This window comes from Stegastes partitus, unplaced genomic scaffold (genome assembly GCF_000690725.1).
Source record: "Stegastes partitus isolate 25-593 unplaced genomic scaffold, Stegastes_partitus-1.0.2 Scaffold941, whole genome shotgun sequence".
NCBI lineage: Eukaryota > Metazoa > Chordata > Actinopteri > Pomacentridae > Stegastes > Stegastes partitus.
In genome coordinates, this window is record NW_007578672.1 from 157,794 (window position 1) to 178,962 (window position 21,169).

At 41.2% G+C, this 21,169-nt stretch overlaps 1 protein-coding gene across 1 annotated transcript in view; it reads left to right on the top strand.

Moving 5' to 3' along the window:
• magi2a (membrane associated guanylate kinase, WW and PDZ domain containing 2a) overlaps positions 1-21,169 on the top strand; it is a gene marked incomplete at its 5' end in the record, with an annotated part of 198,934 nt that overhangs the window by 151,117 nt on the left and 26,648 nt on the right. The window contains 5 exons of the mRNA XM_008294103.1: positions 8,959-8,990; positions 12,154-12,361; positions 17,658-17,699; positions 17,800-17,891; positions 18,211-18,403. Coding sequence (XP_008292325.1) covers positions 8,959-8,990; positions 12,154-12,361; positions 17,658-17,699; positions 17,800-17,891; positions 18,211-18,403 — 567 coding nt within the window. The remainder of the gene's footprint in view (positions 1-8,958; positions 8,991-12,153; positions 12,362-17,657; positions 17,700-17,799; positions 17,892-18,210; positions 18,404-21,169) is intronic.

A 21,169-nucleotide genomic window follows, 5' to 3' on the forward strand; every position in this document is an offset into this window, starting at 1 on the left:
TTATAGTCTTTTTTGACGCCAGACTGTTTAGTCAGACAAAACAAAGTATGCCCAGGTGTCACACTGTGCTCCAGAAAATTGTGATGGACATTATTTTTCCTTTGAAATATTTTTTTGAAAGGGTTTTTCATGCTTTTATTAGACCTCCCACCTACAGGTAAAGTAATAAATGAGTCTCCTGTCAGAACCCTGTGGTTCATCGTCAGCACTTTAACCCCTAGTTGAAGCGCCTGAATGGCTCATGTGTATATAACTCCATGCTAATAGGCAGCTATCAAGCATTTATCTTAATGCACTTTCCTTTAGTGAGGGTCATTTCATTTCATTCAGAGATTTGGCTTGATGTGAGGTGAAAATGGATACGCAAATCAGTTTAACCCTCTGAACTCTAAACAGTTTGCAGGCCTTTTATTTGCTCCTGTCACATTTTTATTCACTTTGAGCACATTTTTCAATGCAGTATGAAGTCCTGCACCTCTATGGAAACAGCACAACCATGACTAGAAGTAGCGACAACTCAAGGAAACCTTTTTAGAATATAAAACAAAGATTTAACGTCATAAATCGTTGTAGCTGAATTTTAGTCACATGACTTTTGCTCGCAGCTAAGTCACTAATTTTTGTCACGGGTGTAGTGGGGAGCACAGAAGTTTTATATTTTTTACAGAATCAGGTGCAAGTGTTTCATTGTTGGCATGTTTTTAAATAAATCATACATAAATTTTGATGAAATATCACAATTTTAAGCTTAGATTTGGATCATTTAGCTGATGTGGCACCTGACAGATGAGGGGCTCGAGGACTGTCAGAAACTGTCACATTCTTTCTTTGCTTGAAGCTTCCGATTCTAATAAATGGTGTAATTTTTGCAATTTAAAAAAGAATAACGTGCCTTTTTAAACCCATCAGGCTTTGAAAGGCAAATGTTTGAGCTACAAGTTTGGATATGCTCAGATGTTTGTTTTGAAATTATCATGTTTCACCAGTGAAGTTAAAGGGAGACAAGAAATTAATTGTTGCACTAAATTAGTTTAATTTCATGACATGAACAAGGGAATTATTGTTGTACATATGTGTGTGTTCCTAACCACTATTGTCACCAACATAGATGCTACAGATTTAAGATTCCCAGCAACTACTGTGGAACTCGATGTGCAGTCGATTCTCTTTTTCAACTCAGCTTCCTCAATAAGCTCCAAACATTTAGCCAAGCTATTACCCGTCGTAATAAAACTGTCACCATGCTGCCGGAGTGATGTTCTTCCTCTTAACACACCGCGGTCTGGCCTCCACCTTGGGACCACTGGACACTGGCCACACAGTGTAATTGAACTGGCCATTTCTGTTGTTCAGGGCCACTAGGCAGCGCAACACAGAGCGAGAAAGACTCAACTGACTGATATCTGTCACCAAACAACTGTCACGCTTCAGTCTCTGGCACATTCTCCAAATATTTGCCAGTTCAGGAGCAGGCACACGGCTCATCACTTTAACTGAAAACACAATCTGAAGCAGAGGATCGAATGAGCATCACACAAGCTGGTCTGTATGCGAGTGTGCATATTTCTACATGGCTGGATTTTTTTTTTTTTAATGATCGTGCAGACGGAGCTCCCACCTCTTTGCATCCGATCTCAGGGAGAACACACACACACGCACGCACACACAGTCAGATAGAGGTGGGATTGACAGCTTTTATGTTTTCTTAACTCCCACATATTTCACAAACTCCCACAACCACAATCCAGCAACACTGTTATTTTACGGCGCAGTTACTATGACAACACGCTCCTGATGTCCTACATCAGAGATCACAAATGACTAGCGAGGCAAGGAAGGTTCACAGACTCAGCTTCATCAATAATTAAAGGTCTCTCGCGCACACACACGTACGGCGCATCCTGTTTGTGGCTCAGTGTTTTAGCTGTACACACACACAATGTACAGGGAAGCTGAAAGGAGGTGGAAGTCGGGGGAAAGTGACTCAGTGATGTAGGAACAAGACGGAGCCCAGTAAAAAAACAATGTCGCCGCATAATGAGAATTAAAAACAAAAAAGTCAGCATGCTATATAGTCTCCGTTCTGCAAGGCCTGTCTTGCTTGGCTTGGTGTTGTCATGGACACAGTAACAAGCCAAAGAGTGCAGCAGTGAGTTATTGTTGTAATGCAGAAAGGACACGTGCTGGGGTTTTTTTTTGCACCGATAAATCATTGCCACAATCATTTTGAGACATAATCACCGCTAACAAAAGAGACAATCATGAAAGAAAAGAAACTCCTTCTGCCGTCACTGATCCTGCTTTTTACTTTCTACACCAAAGCATTAGATTTAGGACAGAAATCTGGAGATTTGCGGCACTTTTGCTGCAGTTTCAGTCTAAGCAAAGTAGAGACTTTGACCACCTGTGAATCATATCACATCGGATGTATAAGAGTGCAAATTTGAGTACATTTGTTGTGCTTATGTTAGCCAGTTTTGTGTTGGGGGGTCTTATTTGGTTTCTTGCACAACATACATTCTACCAACGTAGCTTTCATTTAACTCTGGTAGCAGTTACTAGCAGCAGTTAAGTTAATGTGCTGCACAATGAAAGAGCTGCTCTTTCTGTAAGTCTTACAATATGGATAGCTCCATCGATTTCATTAACAAATGCTACCCTTTTTTCTAAAGTGCATATCACACCAGCTAGGTAGATGGCTATATAGGCAGATGACATTTCTTAATCTTGTCAGAATTGCTCTCATTGATTTGTCCAAATGTCAGATGTCAGCAGTAATGGCGCAACTGCAGACTTATTTAGAGTGCCGAAGAAATCACAGACTGCAGGTGGTGATTCAGTGTCTGAAACCAGACCAAATGACATCATACTATCACAATAGTCTTTGATTTTTAGTTTTTGTTGTTTCTGAATAGAGTATTGTCATTGCTGTGTGGTTATTGGCAAACAAGCAGAAACTTTAGGAAGTTATCAGCACTTAAACCCTCATAAAAATCACAGTGTCTCATTTTTACACTTTCAGGTAACATGTTAATCACTGACTGTAAATAAAAATAAACAACTCCTCCGTGATGGCGGCCATAAGTTTTCCAAAGAGTAGTTTTGAAGCTCATTGTGGTGGCTTGTTGACATCCTAGCCGTGTGTGACTCCTCCTAACTCCTGGCTAATCCATAAAGGAGCAAAGAGGTGCAGCAGGAGTTGAGCTGAGACAAATATTTCTGGGCCATGAATTGTTCTGTAACCACACCCTTAATTATCCATAATTTTAAGACTAAATATGATTTAAAAGGGTGACTTGCATAAAAAAATTCACTCCTCGTATAGCGGTTGTAAACGTAAAATTAACTCAAGAGACCGAAACCATTTTTCATACGAGCCCCTAAATGTGTTTATTTCTGTTGTAAAGTTGGGTATTTAAACATGGGGGTATGTGGGGACTGACTCGCTTTCGATGCCAGCCTCAAGTGGACATTCTAGGAACTGCAGTTTTTGGCACTTGCCACTTTATATTAATTAGCGATCTTTGTAGCTGCATGTGATGTCTTTTGTTGTGTTCTGAGAAAGCCACACTACTCGATTTTCCCACTTTCCAGTCCTGGTGCTAAGCTATGCTAGCTGGCTGCTAACAATAGCTGTATATTACCCATAAATACAAATCCATTTTCTTTTGTAACTTTTGGCAAGAAAGCGAAACATGTCGTACGATTTTTCTTGAAGGACAACATTTTGTGTTCTGTAAATCTGTAATCTCCCCTAAATATGATTATGTTTTAAATAATGTGGGTTTTGTTTTTCATGACAAAACTCACCATGAAAAGCCAGACATTATAAGCACACCGGCCACCAACTCCCCGTGCCAAAATGAAGCCATTTAGAATCAAACCTTCCAGTCAATTAAGCCTCATCACCTTGAAAATGCCCACGCCCATAATATAGTTATGATATTTAGTCATCCCTTAAATTCGAGTTTGACTCCCGAGCCGTTTTGGCCCAACAAATGGACACTCTGCCTCTCATCACCAGTAATTATTGTGCCAGTGTGTGTGTGTGTGTGTGTGTGTGTGTGTGTGCGCATGGCAGACAGCCTCATTAGTGGCTATCCAGACCATTAAAAGTCTGTGTCCTCGTTGCAACAGCAGCAGAGATGCAGGGCTGTAATTATCAGCGGAGACTTTCAGCTATTTCACATGTACGCTCTACCGTTTAACTTCCACTAACGTGCCGCATTCTTCCCCACCGCCGCCCGCCCACGCGCTCACACAAAGCCACACAGTTTGATTCACGCAGGTTGTGTGCACACCTACACGACAGCCGAGACACACACACACTTTCCTCGTCTCCTTCGCTCGCATCCCAAGGCGGGCTTCTGCACACAAGCCTCCGCGCACTTACATAAACTCCCCTTTCGAGTACTACCATGGGTAAACTGTACATTATGAATCAGCTGCTCCGTTCGACCTTTCACCCGACGCGACCCGAGGCGGCTTCAGAAACCATGCAGACCTCAGGTGAAGGTCTGCTTTGTAGAGAAAAAGAAAAGAAGGAGGGTTTGATTCACTGAGCCTCCTCCAGCCTCCCAGGGAATCGGTGTGTAACTAGACAGTGATTCATCGGCTGTGTGTGTACAAGATAGAATAGTTGGAAACAAAAGAGAGAAAGGGAAGGAGAGGAAAGAGCAAGAGAGTGATGAGTTCGGCTCTCTGCCAGTAGACCACAGACTGTCAGCCATGTTCACACTTGCAGCTCTGTCCCTACCACTTCCAAGACCGCTGAGGTGCACGCCAGGGATCAATATCCAGTCCCATGAGCCCCTGGGAAGACGGCCAGGGGCTCTGAGTGTGGAGGGGCAAGATGCTGAGGTCAGATCATAATCAAAATAGAAAGGGTTAAACAAAACTGAACAAAAAACTAGCCTTGCTGCCATCAAAATTAGATCACAGAGCTAAAAGTTGTGCAGTGTGCATCACCTCCCTGTGTGTGGGAGGAGTGGAATCACTAACCTTGGTTGCCTCTTAAACAAATCAGGCACTCCTATTTGGGTTTTAATGGGATGGAGTGATTACCCAGTGATTGCATGAGCGTGGTTAAATAAATTGTGCTGTTTTGAGCTTTAATATCATGCATATTCAACCGTGCATCTTTCAAATAATTTGTTTTCACACGCGGCTACAATGAGGCTGATTTCTGAGAACATCGGGCGAACATGGAACGGGCATTTCAATAGAAGGTGGATAGAATCCGTTTTCTGCCGCGGCTGTTATGTGGAGCTGCCAGCCCTCCTTGGAGAGCTGGAGATGCATATTCATAGAGGGCCAAAAGATTCACACACGCTACCATCCATTCTAGTGTCGCCTCATTTAAATAACTGAAGGGCTAGTGTTAGCCTCTCATTGTAAAATTAAATAGATCTGGGTTTTGTTGTTGTTAATGCAGCCGTCTGTCGGATGTGCGTGCACCTCTGGCAGTTTTGTGTGTTTTCAGATGTTTGTTGTTGTTTTTTTTTCTTCCCTCACGTGGCTTTATTCGATGTATTAAAACATGTAACGATGAGAAGCCAGGAACTGATTTGATCTGAACACATTGAATTCACTGCCGACTTTTTCTGTTTTGTTTTTTTTCTCACCTCCAGTTTTCTCCATCCCTATTGTCACCGTATGCAGATTTATAAAGCCTTGGGATACACACACTTCTTTTTTGTTGCTCAGGTTGAAGCTTGTGCAGATGCATCTTTGTGTCAGTTTGTGCTGCTCCTGATAAATTTCCATTTAACCCCTGAAGATGCCAGTGAAATAGCACAATGGCGCCTGTGTTTTTTCAGTCAAAACAGAAATGTGGTAAATGTTAAAGGGGTTAATCCCATCTTTTCACTGATTTGCCCCAAATTCATTTTGTCTGAGCACACATTAACACTTACAGCCCCCAGTAACTTTTGTTGTTTGTTTTATGGCATTCAGGCAGCTTTGGGTTTTTCTCCATAAGAAGCCTACTCTGACACAGTAGATTTTAATATGAGCCCACATGCCAGATATAATTCAGTGCTTTTGAAAACTAGTGCTTTCTGTGAATTCTTTGCCAGAAATCTCCAGCATCTCTGGAACCCTTTCCAATTCCAAACTCTTTAATTGGCGTTTTTACCAGAAACCAGAAAGTGAAAACGAGGCACAGCTTCAACCGGTCTCATTTATTATTACCTGAAGCTGTGCCAGGGCTGGAGTAGGGGGGGGAGGGTGGAACATGTATGCACATTGCACGCACAAAAATCTCTCATTATGAAACTTGAGAAAGAGAGACATTCCTCATTACTGGTTGTTAAACTGGTCTTGCAGGCATCGGAAAAGATTGCACCTTACAGCAGGACGGGACGCTGGTTAGCTCAGAAGTTGACTCGGACGCCGCAGGGTTCATGTAGATTCCTGCTGCCGGGCCGACAGCTCTGATTAGCATTCGGTCCAGGAGCTTTCAGCACCACAGACAGCTCCTTTCACCCTCTCTCTCTCTTTCTTTCTCCCTGTCTTTCCTCTCTGTCGCTCACCCAACTTTAAGCCACAGGGCAATCTGACACCCACGTCCAACTAAATGTCTGGTATGCCTGAGTTAACAGCGACTTTACCCTGCGGATCACCTCGGTCAGTGATGCCTGGTCGCGCCCCTCCCTTCTGTCTGTCCGGCTCAGCTCAGGTTCTGTCACCCACTCCTCTGTGCTGTTGCCTCCTTCGCTCACTGTGTCCTTCACACTGGCTCAGACTTAGATATTCTGGAAAGCTTTTCATTGATTGACCTTCCTTGGAAAGGAAAAAAGAAAAAAATCCTCTCTGCCCCTTGCAGTTATCGTGCTTCTCAATAATCTTTCGTGTTTCGGTCTGATAAAATATTCCCATGTGCATTGAAAGTGAAATTGGTATTGAGTTTTAGATAAGCTGCTGCAACTGTTTTGTTTCTATATTTCAAGAAAAACTTACTTGCCGTATTTTGACCAAGAGAAGCTCCGAGAAACCTTCTTTATGTGGCTTTTGTTAATTTCCACGTCGTCTACGTTCCACTGGCGGCTCAGTGAGTCGGAGGTTTTTACAGTGCGATTGGAGCCTCGCCAGGCCGAGACTAGGAAGGCTGGCGCATAATTCGAGCAGTCACCCCATAATTTGATCCCTCCATTTGCATATGGTTGTAGCTTCCCAGAGGCGAGACGGTGGCAGCACTTGAAAGACAAGAAGGAGAGAAATTGAATCAGGAAGATAGAGCATGCACCTCTTTCACATGCTCCTGTGAACCCGACTAAAGGAACAGTGCTTCATTACTGCGTGCGTGAATGCACATATGCATGTCAGCTATGCCGCTGCGCTTTTTTACTGATTGTTTTCTTTCATCGCACAAGATAGATTTCTGGTTGTTGTGCTTGAACAATGTTGTAAGCAGCAGAAATGTGTGGAGTACCTTTTTAAAGGTCAAACCAAGATGAATTGGAAAGTCAAAGAAGGATGTGTGCCCTTTCCCTTGCTGCACTGTATTACAAACTGAAACCACTTTATTGTGAGGTGCAAGCATTCCACAGCCTTTTCCTTGCTGAGGACCTTGACAGATCAATGATGTATTCAGAAATAGTTACAGAATGCTAGTCCTATGGGGTGCTTGATGAAGTACTGAGGTGTGTTGATGATTGATGGAAGAACTTATTGATCTAATATGTAAGATTTTAAACAAACTCTGTTCTATATGTTTGGCAATGTGCATGTGAATTCCTCCCATTGAAACCATTAGCCATCACTGCACTGACAAACAGACCGAATGACCTCCTGCGCTTCACTGGAAAAGCAAAAAAGCAATCAGCCAGAGCCCTAACAAGCTATATTTTAAAATTCTTTGGATTCATGTTATTTACATAATTTATGTTTAATTGTCTGTTTTGTTTAATTCCAGCTCTGTGTTAAAGCCTCTGCAGCTGATTTGAGGCTCTTTTTGCTACTCCATGTCCGTTGTGTAGAAACAGACACACAAAAACCGGAGCAGAAAGGGAGGTGAAGTGAACATACAGTTTGTTATGCTAGTGTGGGCTAATGGTTGTAGCTATATATGTCGTGTAAACACCTATTCTGGTTGTAAATGAAAGTGAAGGCAATGGAAAGGTGTTTGTTTTGGTCTGAGATGCTGGTTTTTTAGAGTCACCCAGGGGTTCTGAAAGGTTGCTTTCCTTTCATTAACCACAGCCCACATGGCTGCTTGTATGTGAAAAGGGTTGCTTGTTGTGATTTTCGCTCAACTCTGTAGTTCCCTTCACCTTTACGGGGAATTTTAGCATCTTTTAGCTCATTGTTTTGACTTCATGCCCCCCATCAGCACTGTTTCCAGCATCAGGCAGCTGTTTTTTGGTTTTTATACAGATCACCTCAGTACACAACCTGCTCACAGTGGAGCATTTAGCAGTTAAAGAGACTAAAGGTGTTTCTTTTGGGAGTATTTGATAGGTAATAGATAAGGTGTTAAAATGTGAGTGTTGTGTTTACAGTTTGCTTCCCAAGTAACCAGAAATCTATTAATGCAGGTTCAACATGATAATATTTGTTTAATGCTTTTTTTTATGCTAATTGATTTTCCGCTGATATCCCTCAGTCAAACCAGGAATCATTTATTACTAGTTTTAATTTTACTGTACCTTTACAGCAACTCGGAGACATGTAGATATTTATTTACCATCTTCTGCTTCGTGCTTTTATCCTGTTTATTTCTCTCTTTTTTTGTCCTTTCTTCCATTCACAAACCCTGTCATCGTGTCACATTATTATCCTCATTTGGTTTGTGTGTAATTTTGATGTTTTCTTTATTTTGTTATCATGAACTATAACCAGAAAATGGCTTTCATGGCTAAAAAACAACAACAAAAAACAGCCCTTACATCACATGTTCAGTTCTTTTCCATCTTTTTCAGTCTAAAACATTTTTTTTTTGTTCTCTCAACATTACAGGTCACTATTCACCCTGGAAGACCCCTAAGCAGGTAACATGCATCAGCCTCAGAAATCTGGGCTGCCCTCATTTCAGCTTTCTAATCATTAGTATACAGTAGATTCTCACTTTAGTACCAGTGGCTGCAGTGTGCATACTCTATGTGCTAATCGGAATGATTCTAATCTTGTTTTGTACATATTTGTACAACTTAGAAGTGACTTTCCTCCCCCTTCCTTTGCCGTACTAACTCTACTGATGGCTCACTATAAGTCAGTGGCTTTTACAACAGCTCGCCTTTGATATTCAGCCCTTCTTTATTGTTATGAGATGGCAAAAGGTCCAAGTGGCCCACTCATAACATTGCTAGACTTTGATCCAGCAAGTCAGACTTGATTTATAGCCTGATTCTGTGCCATCAGGGTAATTTACACTCGGGGCATTTGCATTATGCTATTATGCTACATCTATAGCGCTGCTATCCATCTGTGATCAGGCTGCTTTGGCATGGCCCAGATATATTTCATCCCTCTTTTATCTTCATTTCCAACATTTGCCCATTCAGATTTTTTTTAAAAAGCTTTTCTGCACTTTCATACCATCCATTTGCCCCATGGTCATTTGTCATTCACCTTATCTGTATTGCTTTCTTTCTTTCTTGCACATTAAAGCAAAAACCTTCATGTGGTATCTCCGCAAAGTTCAGCTTCTCCTGCTGCTTCCACTGCCTTCATGATGCCGTCCACTAACAGCTCTGCCCACCTCTTAGATCAGATTCACTTGTTCCTGTGTGTTTCTCTCACACTCACATGCCTGCACACATGTGTTTCTCTGCATCTTCCTTTGTTTTTCTCTGTGCAACTGTGTGTGTAAAATCCATTTCATGCCTCAGCATCCTCCCAGCGATTCTCTGACCAGCCGCTGTCCTCGGCTCATGTTGTCCCCATTCCAGATCCCCACTAACAACAGAGGAAAACCTCCGCCGTGTAGCTCTTAAGACACTTTGTCCCCTGAAATCCCTTCATTGTTCATCATTTCCACTCCCTCTCGACATAATCAATCTCCCCCATCTCTCTCAGAATAATTGTAATTCTAAGCTCTAAGCTTTGAACATCATAAAGCAGCAGTCAGCATGCCGAGCCTCTCTCTCTCTCTTGTCTCGTCTGTTCGCCATCTCTTTCTACCCCCCAGTGTTCATTTGTTGGATGCCCCACCCTGACCTGCCCTCCTCTCCCAGCTGCTGAACCCCCCACACACCAGAGTTCAGTCTCAGTTTAATTGGGAATCATTCGTTACAGGAAGACTTTCTCAGCTCAGAGAATGAAATATGGAGGAATTTGACTAATAAGAGAAGAACGGAGCATCGCCTAATTGTCATATCGACCTACAGTCTGGCTCAGGCTCAGCCCGAAGCTCCCCAGAGTTTTGTTTGCAAATGAGCTTATTGAGATTTGTCTGTTGAATCCAGCCGATACTGTAGGTAACAGCTACTCCATGTTGCAGCAGGTGTTTTTATTCAGCCAGCCTGCAGTGTTCTCTGTACATGTGACCAACTAGATCATCGGCAGAGAGAGCTTCTTCAACAGTCTTAATCACAGACAGAAAGAGACAGAGTGAAAGAGAGATCAGGATGCAGTAGTCTACGCCCATCCTTAACAAGGTCCCCAGTCTCAGCAGCCTGCCCTGTGCAGACGTGCTTCACATCAATAGCAGACACGACTGAAACCACAAAGAGTGGAAACACTTTCCATTCCTGCCCAGCGCTTTTATGGAGCTGATATTTATTCTGGGTACATCTTGAACCAGATGCCCTGTATTTCTCAATATTAAAGTGAAGCATATGCATCCAGTCTCACCATCTATATCAAAAAGCCTGTCGCTCCCTTCAGATCCTTCTCTCACACTTTGTGACATGTCAACATGTCATCTTGGCTATCGGCTTAGTGTCGTGCCATGACTGGCACATCAAGGCCGACGCTCTGACTGACTGGTGTTGTCAAAACTGCCGGTGTCACCTCAAACACTTGGCAGCACACTTCCTAATGTGTTGTTGGATGAACTCAATGCAAATTAGGTATTGAATAGCAAACCTTTGAAATACAGAGTAGCCTCATCTCTGACCGACTAATTTCTTCTCTTAACTAATAATGCACCAGATTGACTTCCCTTCTCACATCCTTCTACATGTCTCCTCTCTACACACATCCTTGATGAACACTGTAAACAGACATAGCTGGAAGTGTTTTTCTTTTTTCGACTACTAACCTCACTAACTGTCTGCTTGAATTGACAGTTGGCTCAACACCGCCTCCAAACAGTGAGTTTTATGAACTGTGTCTCGGCACAGCAGACCTGTCAAGCTCTGGATTCTCCACAGGCTGAAGTGTGAAAACAGGTCACTAATTACAGTTATACTCAGTATCTAAAGAGGGTCTTTTGTTTTCCCTCCTCACCAGAACCAAAAATAGAAGCACAAACGTGAGGAACACATAAAACTCTATGTTTATGTGCTTAACATTAGCTGCCGATCTGTAGCGTTAATGGTTAGGTTTAAAAAGTACTGGAGAAAAGGTGAATCTGTGCAGTTTAAGCAACTCCAGATACACTTGTGTGAAACAGGGTCACATTTTCCAAACTCATTGATTATTTATAATTATTTTTGTCCATTTTTCCTTGTAAAAGTGAAGATTGATAGAATTTAATGCATAAATTAGTCAACTTTGAAACCATTCAAGAACACAAAACATTTAAACTATGATGCCAGGACGAACCAGCTCCACTCTGAGCAGCTACACAAATCACCAGCTGATAGCTACCATTTTGGCAAAGCTAAAGACAAGTGTCAGCCGTTTTCCAGTTTGTCATGTTTGTGGCCCCATTTGTGTATTTGAATCCTTTTTTCTGATAATCAGCAGCAAACCTAATAAATTCAGACAAAAACTAGTGTTCTTTGATACTTTTGGAAAGAAATCAGGAGTTTGTTTTATGTTTTGCCTGATCACTGTAAACTTCATGTGCTGTGTGAGAGTGCAAACTTGACATTTTTAATCACTTGAACACAGTGAGGCGGGGTTTAGCGAACAGTCAAACCTCAGTCAAGCAAATTGTGTTTGGATTTTTAGTGTTGTCACCATGGTTGCCGAGCTAAAGTCGAGCGTCAGGATGGGAAAGCTGCAAAGGAAAATACTGACCCCTCATGCCGCTGTGCTTTGCAGGTTCTGGAGCAGTGGGAGTCCCAGCAGGGCCAGAGCAGCCCCGCTCAGACCAGCCTGTCGGCTCCCGTTATAACCCACAGCGCCCCCTTCCCAACACACCATCTTCACAGGGCCTCAGTCCCAGACTCAGCCTCCGAGGCCTTGGCCCTGGCTAAACCTGACCCTTATGACCTTTATGAGAAGTCCAGGGCTATCTATGAGAGTAGGCGTAAGTACCAGTGCTGATACTGCAGCTGTAGCGCTGTGAAAACACACTCCTCTCTTGCAATGAAGCAAGACAGACTCCACACAGGAAGGTGGAGTTATGAAGATTCATCACTTGTTCTCTTTTTTTTTTCCTCATAAACAGACACAAAGGAGATTCATTTTGCTGTTCCACAAAAAAAAAAAAACTAAAAAGTTTGCTGAAATTAGCTGACCTCTTTCTATCAAACTGAAAGATCTGCTGCTGAATTCTCAGCACAAATACCTCAGCTTTAAACAATCATCAGAGGCTTTGCAGATATCTTGCCCCATTAGCATTTGTAGCAACTAATTACTCATATTATCTCTTTTGATCTTCCCTCCTTAAATGCTCACACAAGCCAACACAAATGAAAACCTCCCATTGCCTGATTTTTTTTTATACTACCTCAAAGGATCTTTACATCCAGACATTGACATTCTGCCAGCTCGTATCATAAACTGAGATGCGTTCATGAATAAACACTCCACACAGCAGCTGATCTTTTTACTACAGGGACATAATGCTTCAGTGCAGCAATATTACCGTTTTCTGGGTTGTCAAATGTCAAAAAGACAGATTTTCTTCTTATGATATCATCAGGATGCATCATCACACTTGTGCCCTGTGGGAATATGATGAAAAAAACGAGTATACGTGATTTTAATATGCATGTCAGCAAAATATGCTCAATTTAGGAAATTAGAATAAGTAGGTCTTTACATTTTTTTTCCGTATCATGATGGTCAATTACATTTTTCATGTATTATTGATAACTTTCTCTGAAACCCAAATTGTTTCTGGTTACTTGTGCTCCTGTCACATTTTCACTCACTGTGGGCTCGTTGTTCGCTGCATTATAAAGTCCTGCACCTTTATGGAAACAGCACAGTGAGAAGGAGATAGAATTTTTTAAATGGCTTTTGTGCAGCATTAAAAAGTTATATGATGGCTCTTACTATGAATTTCTTTAATAATTTTAACAAATATTAATTTAGAAATATTAATAAATTAATAAATATTTCACAACTTACATTTTTAATTCATTTCCACACTTGTCTCCTCTCTTCTCCATGTAAACACATTCTGCAGTTTAACTCAAAAGTCTTTGAACTTTTTTCCCTGACTGTAGCTCACAGATGATTCAGTGATGGCTTTATGGTTGTACCAAAGAGTGCGGATATTTATTTATTTATTTTTTTGAGAATCTATTAGGGGTAAAATTTTAAATGAGATATGCAGAATAATTGATGACTTTGATGACATATCACAATTTTAAGCTTAGCTTTGGGGAAGTTTTCTGATCAAACAGCCTGCCATAGATAAGTAGTTCAAGGGCTATTGGAAACTCCTGATGTCATTTTGGTGATATTTTGAAGATATACAAATGCCTTTCGAGCCCGCCAATGGGTTTTAGATTTCTGAGGGGTACACTATAACTTTAAATGTTATCTCCCTATACAATGTCCTAGGTGTAATGATTTCCCAAACACATACTATATATTAAAGACAGATGCACCCTCCGGGTCTGGAAAGTAAAGTAATACACAAGTGTGTTAAACCTGCATTCTTTTCCATGACCAGCAGGGGGAGACTCCACTGGTTGCAAAAACAACACTGTCCAAAGGTCTATGGGAAAATGACCCTACTTCTCGTTTCTCTTTTTATCTCAGTAAACATTTTCTGAATTACTTTATGGTCTTAATCGCTAGTTTTATGGCTCCCTTAATACAGGATGATGTTCATTTTGTAAATGAGGCTCTTCTTTAGAGTAAAATAGCTCAGAGAGCAGGGTACGATTTAGGGCTCGGCTACCTTATGAATGACAAGTTGCTGCTTCATCGTTCTGCCCTCTGTCAGATCCTCATCTTGCTTGATGGCAACTGCCAAATTCCAAACTCAAGGCCTCAAACCTGTAGTCCACAAACCAAGCAGTGACGTCGTTGTGGCTACATCCATCTTTTGTGTGCCCTTTATGATGTCAAACCCATTCAGCTCTCACTGAATTCTTGTCAGTTGTTTATTTATCAATCTAAAATTAGTCCAGCTCACACATTGTAATAAAAATACTAGCAGGGTGTAAGCTTTTATGAGAATCATTTTTATTTTCGACAAGTTCCTAAAACCTTTTAATTAACAGAAAATACTGACAGAATTGCCTGAGTGTAAACAGTAAATAAGACCCTGCCTAAAAGTAGTTAAATTAAACATATGCGCTCTGAAACTCAATTAAAACTGCAATCATCCTGTCAAATCCCCAAAATAAGGAAGCTTTTAACTGAATTAATTACGTCTTGCATAAAACCTCTAAATTCACATGCAGACAAATATATAGTGAAGACGGAACCTCGGCGTCCTCAGCAGTGCTTACAACCCTGTTGCATTGAAGTTGCTCTGACTATTATTAAAGATAGTAGTCTTTTGTGCTTGCACGGAGTCGCATGGTAATTATCTTCCCTCTGGTTCCTTTGAGGTAGCCTCTGCTAACGTGAGATAGTAAAGATTTGATGGTGATCATTCTTATATAAGGCACCTGTTACTCAAGAGGACGTGGCTGTCAGAAAGCCTCCTTATCAAACCTTCTTTGTCTTTCTGCGTCTCTCACAAACTCTGGTCTCTCCAGCGGTGAGAAATCAGTGATCAGTGTTGAATTCGCTGCTGCCTTCTTTTCAGTAAAGGTCAGGGGTTGGGTCCGCTGAGGCTCAGCAGGGAAAAGGCACGGACAGATTTTAGCAATGCTCCATTTGCCCCTCTCACTGGTGTCGGTGAAGTAGGGTGTGACCTTTCATGCAGCAGTACAACCCCACACTATTTGCCTCCCGGCATTCGCTGTGTGCAGACTCTGCCAGTGCTGGTTAAATTTAGTTTCCGTTGACCCTTAATAAATTAATGCCAGCAATTATGTAAACAGATCAAGTTAAAGGGTCAGGCCACCCAAACTCTGCAGTGTTTCTTCTCAGTTACTCACATTAAAGTCCCAAATCAGACTGCTGATGCTGTGGATTAGACAGAGCAACGGGAGCCCTGTTTCTAGAGAGAGGTTGCTGGTTTTAAAAATGTATTTTGTCAGAGCCATGAAACAGTTCTATTCTTTTCTCTTCCAATGTTTTGGAAGCAGACATTTACAAAACAGATGTCTTAAATCCTGAGCAAATAAGACCAAAACAATCTGCCTGGCTGGAGACCGCTCGGGGTTTAGTGTTTGTGTGGGTTTTATTGTGTCTTTGATGAAAATCATGTAGATTGAAACATCACACACAGATACACTTGCAATGAGGGTTTTTTTTTTTTTTTTTTTTTTAAGCCAACATGGACAAAACAGCCTTTCAAAACAGGAAAATGAGCATCTACAAATCTTGGCAATTGACCAGTGTACCTCTGGTGTTTATGTGAAATGACTGAAAGCTCAGCCGTTAAATTGACTTTGAGGTGGAGAAATTATATCATTATTTATTAGTATCATTTATTGCGTTTTAGTCTTCTTAACCCCAAGATGTTTCTGGGTGTTCTTCTGCACCTGCTACATTTTTACTCACTGTGGGCTCATTTTTCATCTATGGAAACAGCACAACCATGGCTAGAAGTACAAAAAGCTTGTATATGGCTTTTGTGCAGTATGACACAGTTATTATAGCATGGACGTTGTTGTTTTTTTTTGAAGGGGGAGCTGGTTAAATTTCATTAATTGTTTATTTTAAAAAATACTTGAAAAAAACTCTAACATAGACAACATGTTTCCAAGTGTCCACGGGTGTTACCAACACTGGGGGAAATGATGACTCTCACATTACATTAGATATTTTACGAATAACATTTATTTTTATCACTCATCTGTTCTTTGCTCTGTGTAAACACAGTCTGCAGTTCAACCCACAGTCGTCCTTAAATGCATTCACACCTTAAAGAAGGAAAAACAGCTGAAATAAGTTGAAATTGACAAAAGTAATAATAAATTTTAAAAAATAATAAAAATCATGACATTGCTTTTGAATTGTGGTTCAACAGTTTTTTTTTGTTTGTTTTTTTTTTAAAGAAAAAAAACAACAACAAGCAAAGAAGCATGATGGGACCGTAAACTAATATTTTGTTGAACAACCCTTTGAGCCAATCACTGCATCAAGTGTTTTCTGTACCTCTGTCAGACTTCTGCACCTGTTGACAGGTATTCTGGTTTTGGTCCACTGCTCATCAGCAAAGTGCTCTAATTTGTCTGGGTTTGTATTTGGTTTTGGTTTTTTTAATTATTCTTTTCACCCACAATTCAACAGCAATATCTTATTTCACTAAATTATAATTTAGTATTTTTTTATTTATTACTACTTTTTTCAGTTTCTAGTTATTTGAGTGACTTTTGTGAAATTTGCCTTTTCTTTAATGGAAGGGGATGAATACCGTTGAGGACTAGTTCAGCTAAATAGTCTCTGGCTGATTGTGCCTTCATAGTCGCACCAAGGAACAGAGAATGTTTTGTTCTTTACAGAATGTGGTGAAAACTGTTTTTGTTGTGTTTGTTTTTTGTAGATTTTGAAGTGATTTTGATTTCATGATTTAAGCTTAGATGTGGCTATTTTTCCCAACAGAACTGTGCATCACAAGGAGATTCAAGGAATTCCAGAAAGCTAAAAATCTGACTATTATCTCTGTTTTTCCACTTTCTGGTTTTAATAAATGGTGCAATTTGGCATTTCTTTATAAAGATAGCACGCTTTTTAAACTTGCTGACAAGTTTCCGACTTCAGAGGGTTAATTGCCTAAAAGACTGATTATAAATGAGTAAATACAACTTGGTTACACGCCTGTGTCCCTGTATGAACTGTACTTGATGACTGTGGTTACAGCTGTGTAAGTCCTCTTGTCATTATTTTCTTTTCTCATCATTCCTGCTGAGTCCCAGCAGAGTGTTCGCTATGATTAAAACTGTTACAATTGGAATCAATTTTTCATCCGCAGCCCATCGTCTGTAGTTGGCTTCATTTCGCTACTCGCAGATCATGGCGTTGTCTGAACCCCTGATTGCAGATCAGTGCTCGCATCCCACCTCACGCTGTAAATAAGCGACGGGTATATTACATGCTGTAAGCACTTCCTGACGTTTATGGATGATGCTGAAATTCTGCAGTGACATTAATGCTGAGCCAGAGCCTTCCTGCCTTGTTCTGGCCTTTATGGGAGCGTCTGTGTTTGCTGCTGTGCCTGTCCACCTTTGTGTGCATGTCTGCATATGAGCAATGTTTGTACATTTTGCATTGTTTATGGGGGCTTTCTGTCTCTTTCTATCCAGAACCCGGCCAGCCAAGGACTGTTTTTTCTGTGGACTCTTCAGGTAAACACATAATCTCTGGTGGGCCACTTCAAGGAAACAAACTGTTCTTCAGCTCCAAACAGGACAAGACGTTCATTCTTTTTCTTGCGTTTTGCTTCAGGAACAGAGTTCCAAGACATCGAGGTTCACCTGCGCAGACAGAAGTCCGGGTTTGGTTTCCGGGTGCTGGGTGGTGATGAGGCCGGGCAGCCTGTGAGTCCGGAGACGCGTGAGAAGGCTCGTATGGCGATGGGCGTGGAACCCTGTCATCTTCTCCTCTCTAACCCACTACACACACACTGAACACCTAACCCTGACCCGTGACCCCTGAGAGAGTGCTGGCTCTGGCTGCTTTGGTGTTTTCTGCTGTTTGTTACAGTAACACAACAACATTTCAGTCACATTATTGAGCTATTGATGTAACAGAATAACAACCACCTTAACACACACTGCATGTGACATGATAGCCAACATCTGGAAACCACTTGTTACTCCTGCTTCCTGTGTATAACAACAGTCTGTTTGATAACAGATCTTAATCGGGGCGATCATCGAGAAGAGTCCAGCAGATCTAGATGGAAGGTTGCGGCCCGGTGATGAGCTGCTGTTTGTGGACGGGATCCCGGTGATGGGGAAGCCACACAGATATGTTATTGACCTGATGCACGGGGCGGCACGCAACGGCCAGGTGAATCTGGTGATCAGGAGGAGGGTTCAGGCAGCAGGTGAGGAAACATGAATGGTCTGACGTCATGATCAAACCATAAATATGTTTCTTTAATGGGGGTATGTATTACTTAAACTTCTGAACTCCAAGCAATGTCTGGCTGTTTTTTTGCTCCTGTCACATGTTTTTGCTCACTGTATGCTCATTTTTCACTGCAATATAAAGTCCTTCACCTCTATGGAAACAGCACAACCATGGCTACAGGTAGAGAGGCTCAAAAATGACTTTTGTGCCGTATGACACAGTAACAGTGCCATTAATCCTAAAAGAGAAAATATAAATATGTTTTTTCTTCTGTATTTATTTTACAAAAATTAAAAAAAAGAAAAAAGGAATAACATAAACAACTTTTTTTTTCAAGTGCTCACTGGTGCTATTAAAAAAACTCTACATATTTAAGATATTTTACTGCTTTCATTTTAAATTTGATTCTATGCTTGTCTCCTATATGCTCGGTGTAAGCACAGCCTGCAGTTCAACCCAGTTAAGTCAAAAACTATTAAACATTTTAAATTATTTGTCACAGTCAATCATAGCTTCTTAGTTGTATTGAAGAGCACACACTTATTTTATTTATTTTTGCAAAATCTGGTCAGATTAAAGTGTTAATTTTTGACATTTTCTTTTTTTGAGATGTGAGTTCAATGAAATATCACAATTTTAGGCTTAGATTTATTTAATTTAGCTGAGATAGGCTCCAGCCCCCCGTGACCCTAGTGAGGATTAAATGGTGTATAGATGATGGATGGATGGATTTATCTAATTTTACTGATGTAATGGCAAGTCACGTGATGAGTTCAAAAACCCTTTAAAATTCAATGATTCTTTCTGTTACAGTTTCTGGTTCTGATAAATTGTGTAATTTTGTTGATTTTCTTTAAACATAACTCACTTTTCAAACCCACCACTGGATTAAAAGCAGGAAAAAAGTATAATTTAATTCAAAGTAATTTATAATGCAAAAAATGCCAGACACTTTGCTGAGTCACACCTCTGAAGGTTTGCTGCTGTTTTTAAAGAGGTTTTGGACTATAAACCAGACAAAACAAGGTCTTTAAAGATGCCACCTTTGGCCCTCCTTGGTTTTGAAGCGCATGGTGAATACTGCAGAAAGTAACTTTAGTGAATTGTAAAACGAGTTCACAGTCTTAGCTTTCTTCTGTTCCTCTATCATCTTCTCTTGTTTCTCTCTTGCCTCTCCTGTTCACTGCTCCCATTCATGTCCTGTAATGATTCAGGGAACAGGTTTAATCAGTCAGAAAACTGAAGCACTAATCTCTGAGTAATTACACCGAGGCCTCCCCATAAAACACACTCTTGCTGTTACACACTGCTGTTTGCTCTCTGCTCCTCATTCGGCTCCTTTACCTTTGTAGCTGCGAGCCTGGAGAGTGGGATGGCACTTCCTTGTGTGAACCGCGGCCTCCCCTGTTCTCATTATTACCGCCTTCCCACACACACACACATACATACAGACACGTGCACAGGCTTTTTTCACCAATCCAATTCTTCCCACTCTATTCCGCCCTCTCTGTCAATTTCCTCTCACCAAAGGCTACTGCCTGACTCATGCCTGGCCTCTTCTGCAGCCCTTACTTCCATCCTAATTGTCTGACTCCCACTGGCACTTTACGAAGTGTCAGACTTTGCTCTCTGCTCTGAGCTCATACTTCTGCCTGCACCCAGTGCCCCACATTTTACACGATTCATTTTCTTTTTTTTGACTATTTTGTCTTCTCATGAGATAACAATTTGTGCAACGGCTGGTGTAAGGAAATACTACATGTTGGTATGCACCCTTTCACTGAGACAAATCTCACTGTAGCTTCACATTAGCAAACCAAAGTTACGCTTTAAATTCCTACCCGTTAAACAAGAGCAAGACGTCTCACCTGTGAGCTATCAAAACAACGCTGGGTTTGATCGCTCAGTGTGCCAGAGAGCGTATACACACAAAAAGCTAGAGTTGCACGAAGCAGCTTTCAATGTGGTTGGATTGACGTGATGCTGCATTTTAATGATACGTTTCACCACATTGTAAGCTTTTTCTGTTCCGAGTTGTCGTGTTGTGTTCGACTCGTGATTCTTCAAGGGAGGAGCTGTAGCCCTAGCTTGTCACATTTTAGTGAGAAGGATAAAAAAAAACAGTATGTTGTCTGTAAAATTAATTGTTTTTGCTCATGCAGAATAATCTGTGGATTCTACCAAAGTACCACACCGGTAACTCTTAGTGGAACAGAAAGACAGTGTGTCAGGAGTCTTTCATTTCCCTAATTTACTAACGAAAAGCTGTAGTCATGACAGTCTGTTTTTAATGTGCCAAAAATGCAGCATGTGTGTAGTGATGGAAAGTACATTTATTGTTTGTAAGTATAATTTGCTTGTGCTGGAGCCTTTCCAAGCTAACATTGGGTGAGAGGCAGGGTAGACCCTGAACGCAGCACCAGTCCATCTCAAGGCTAACACAAAGAGACAGGCAAGCGTGCACGCTCACATTCACACCTACTGGACAATTTAGACTCTGTAGTTGACCGCTAGTCTTTGGAGCACCCAGGCACAGGCAGAACATGCAAACTCCACACAGAAAAGCCTCAGCCCCTGTTGTGAAGCACAGCGGTCACTACTTTACCACTGTGCTCCCCTTTGTTACGACATGTCAGAGCTAATTATTGTGTTCTTTACTGCAATAATTTAGCAGTCTAGGAGTGAGTAGTGACTTCTCAGATTAAGTCTTTACATAAAGCACATAATATGATCTTTTAAG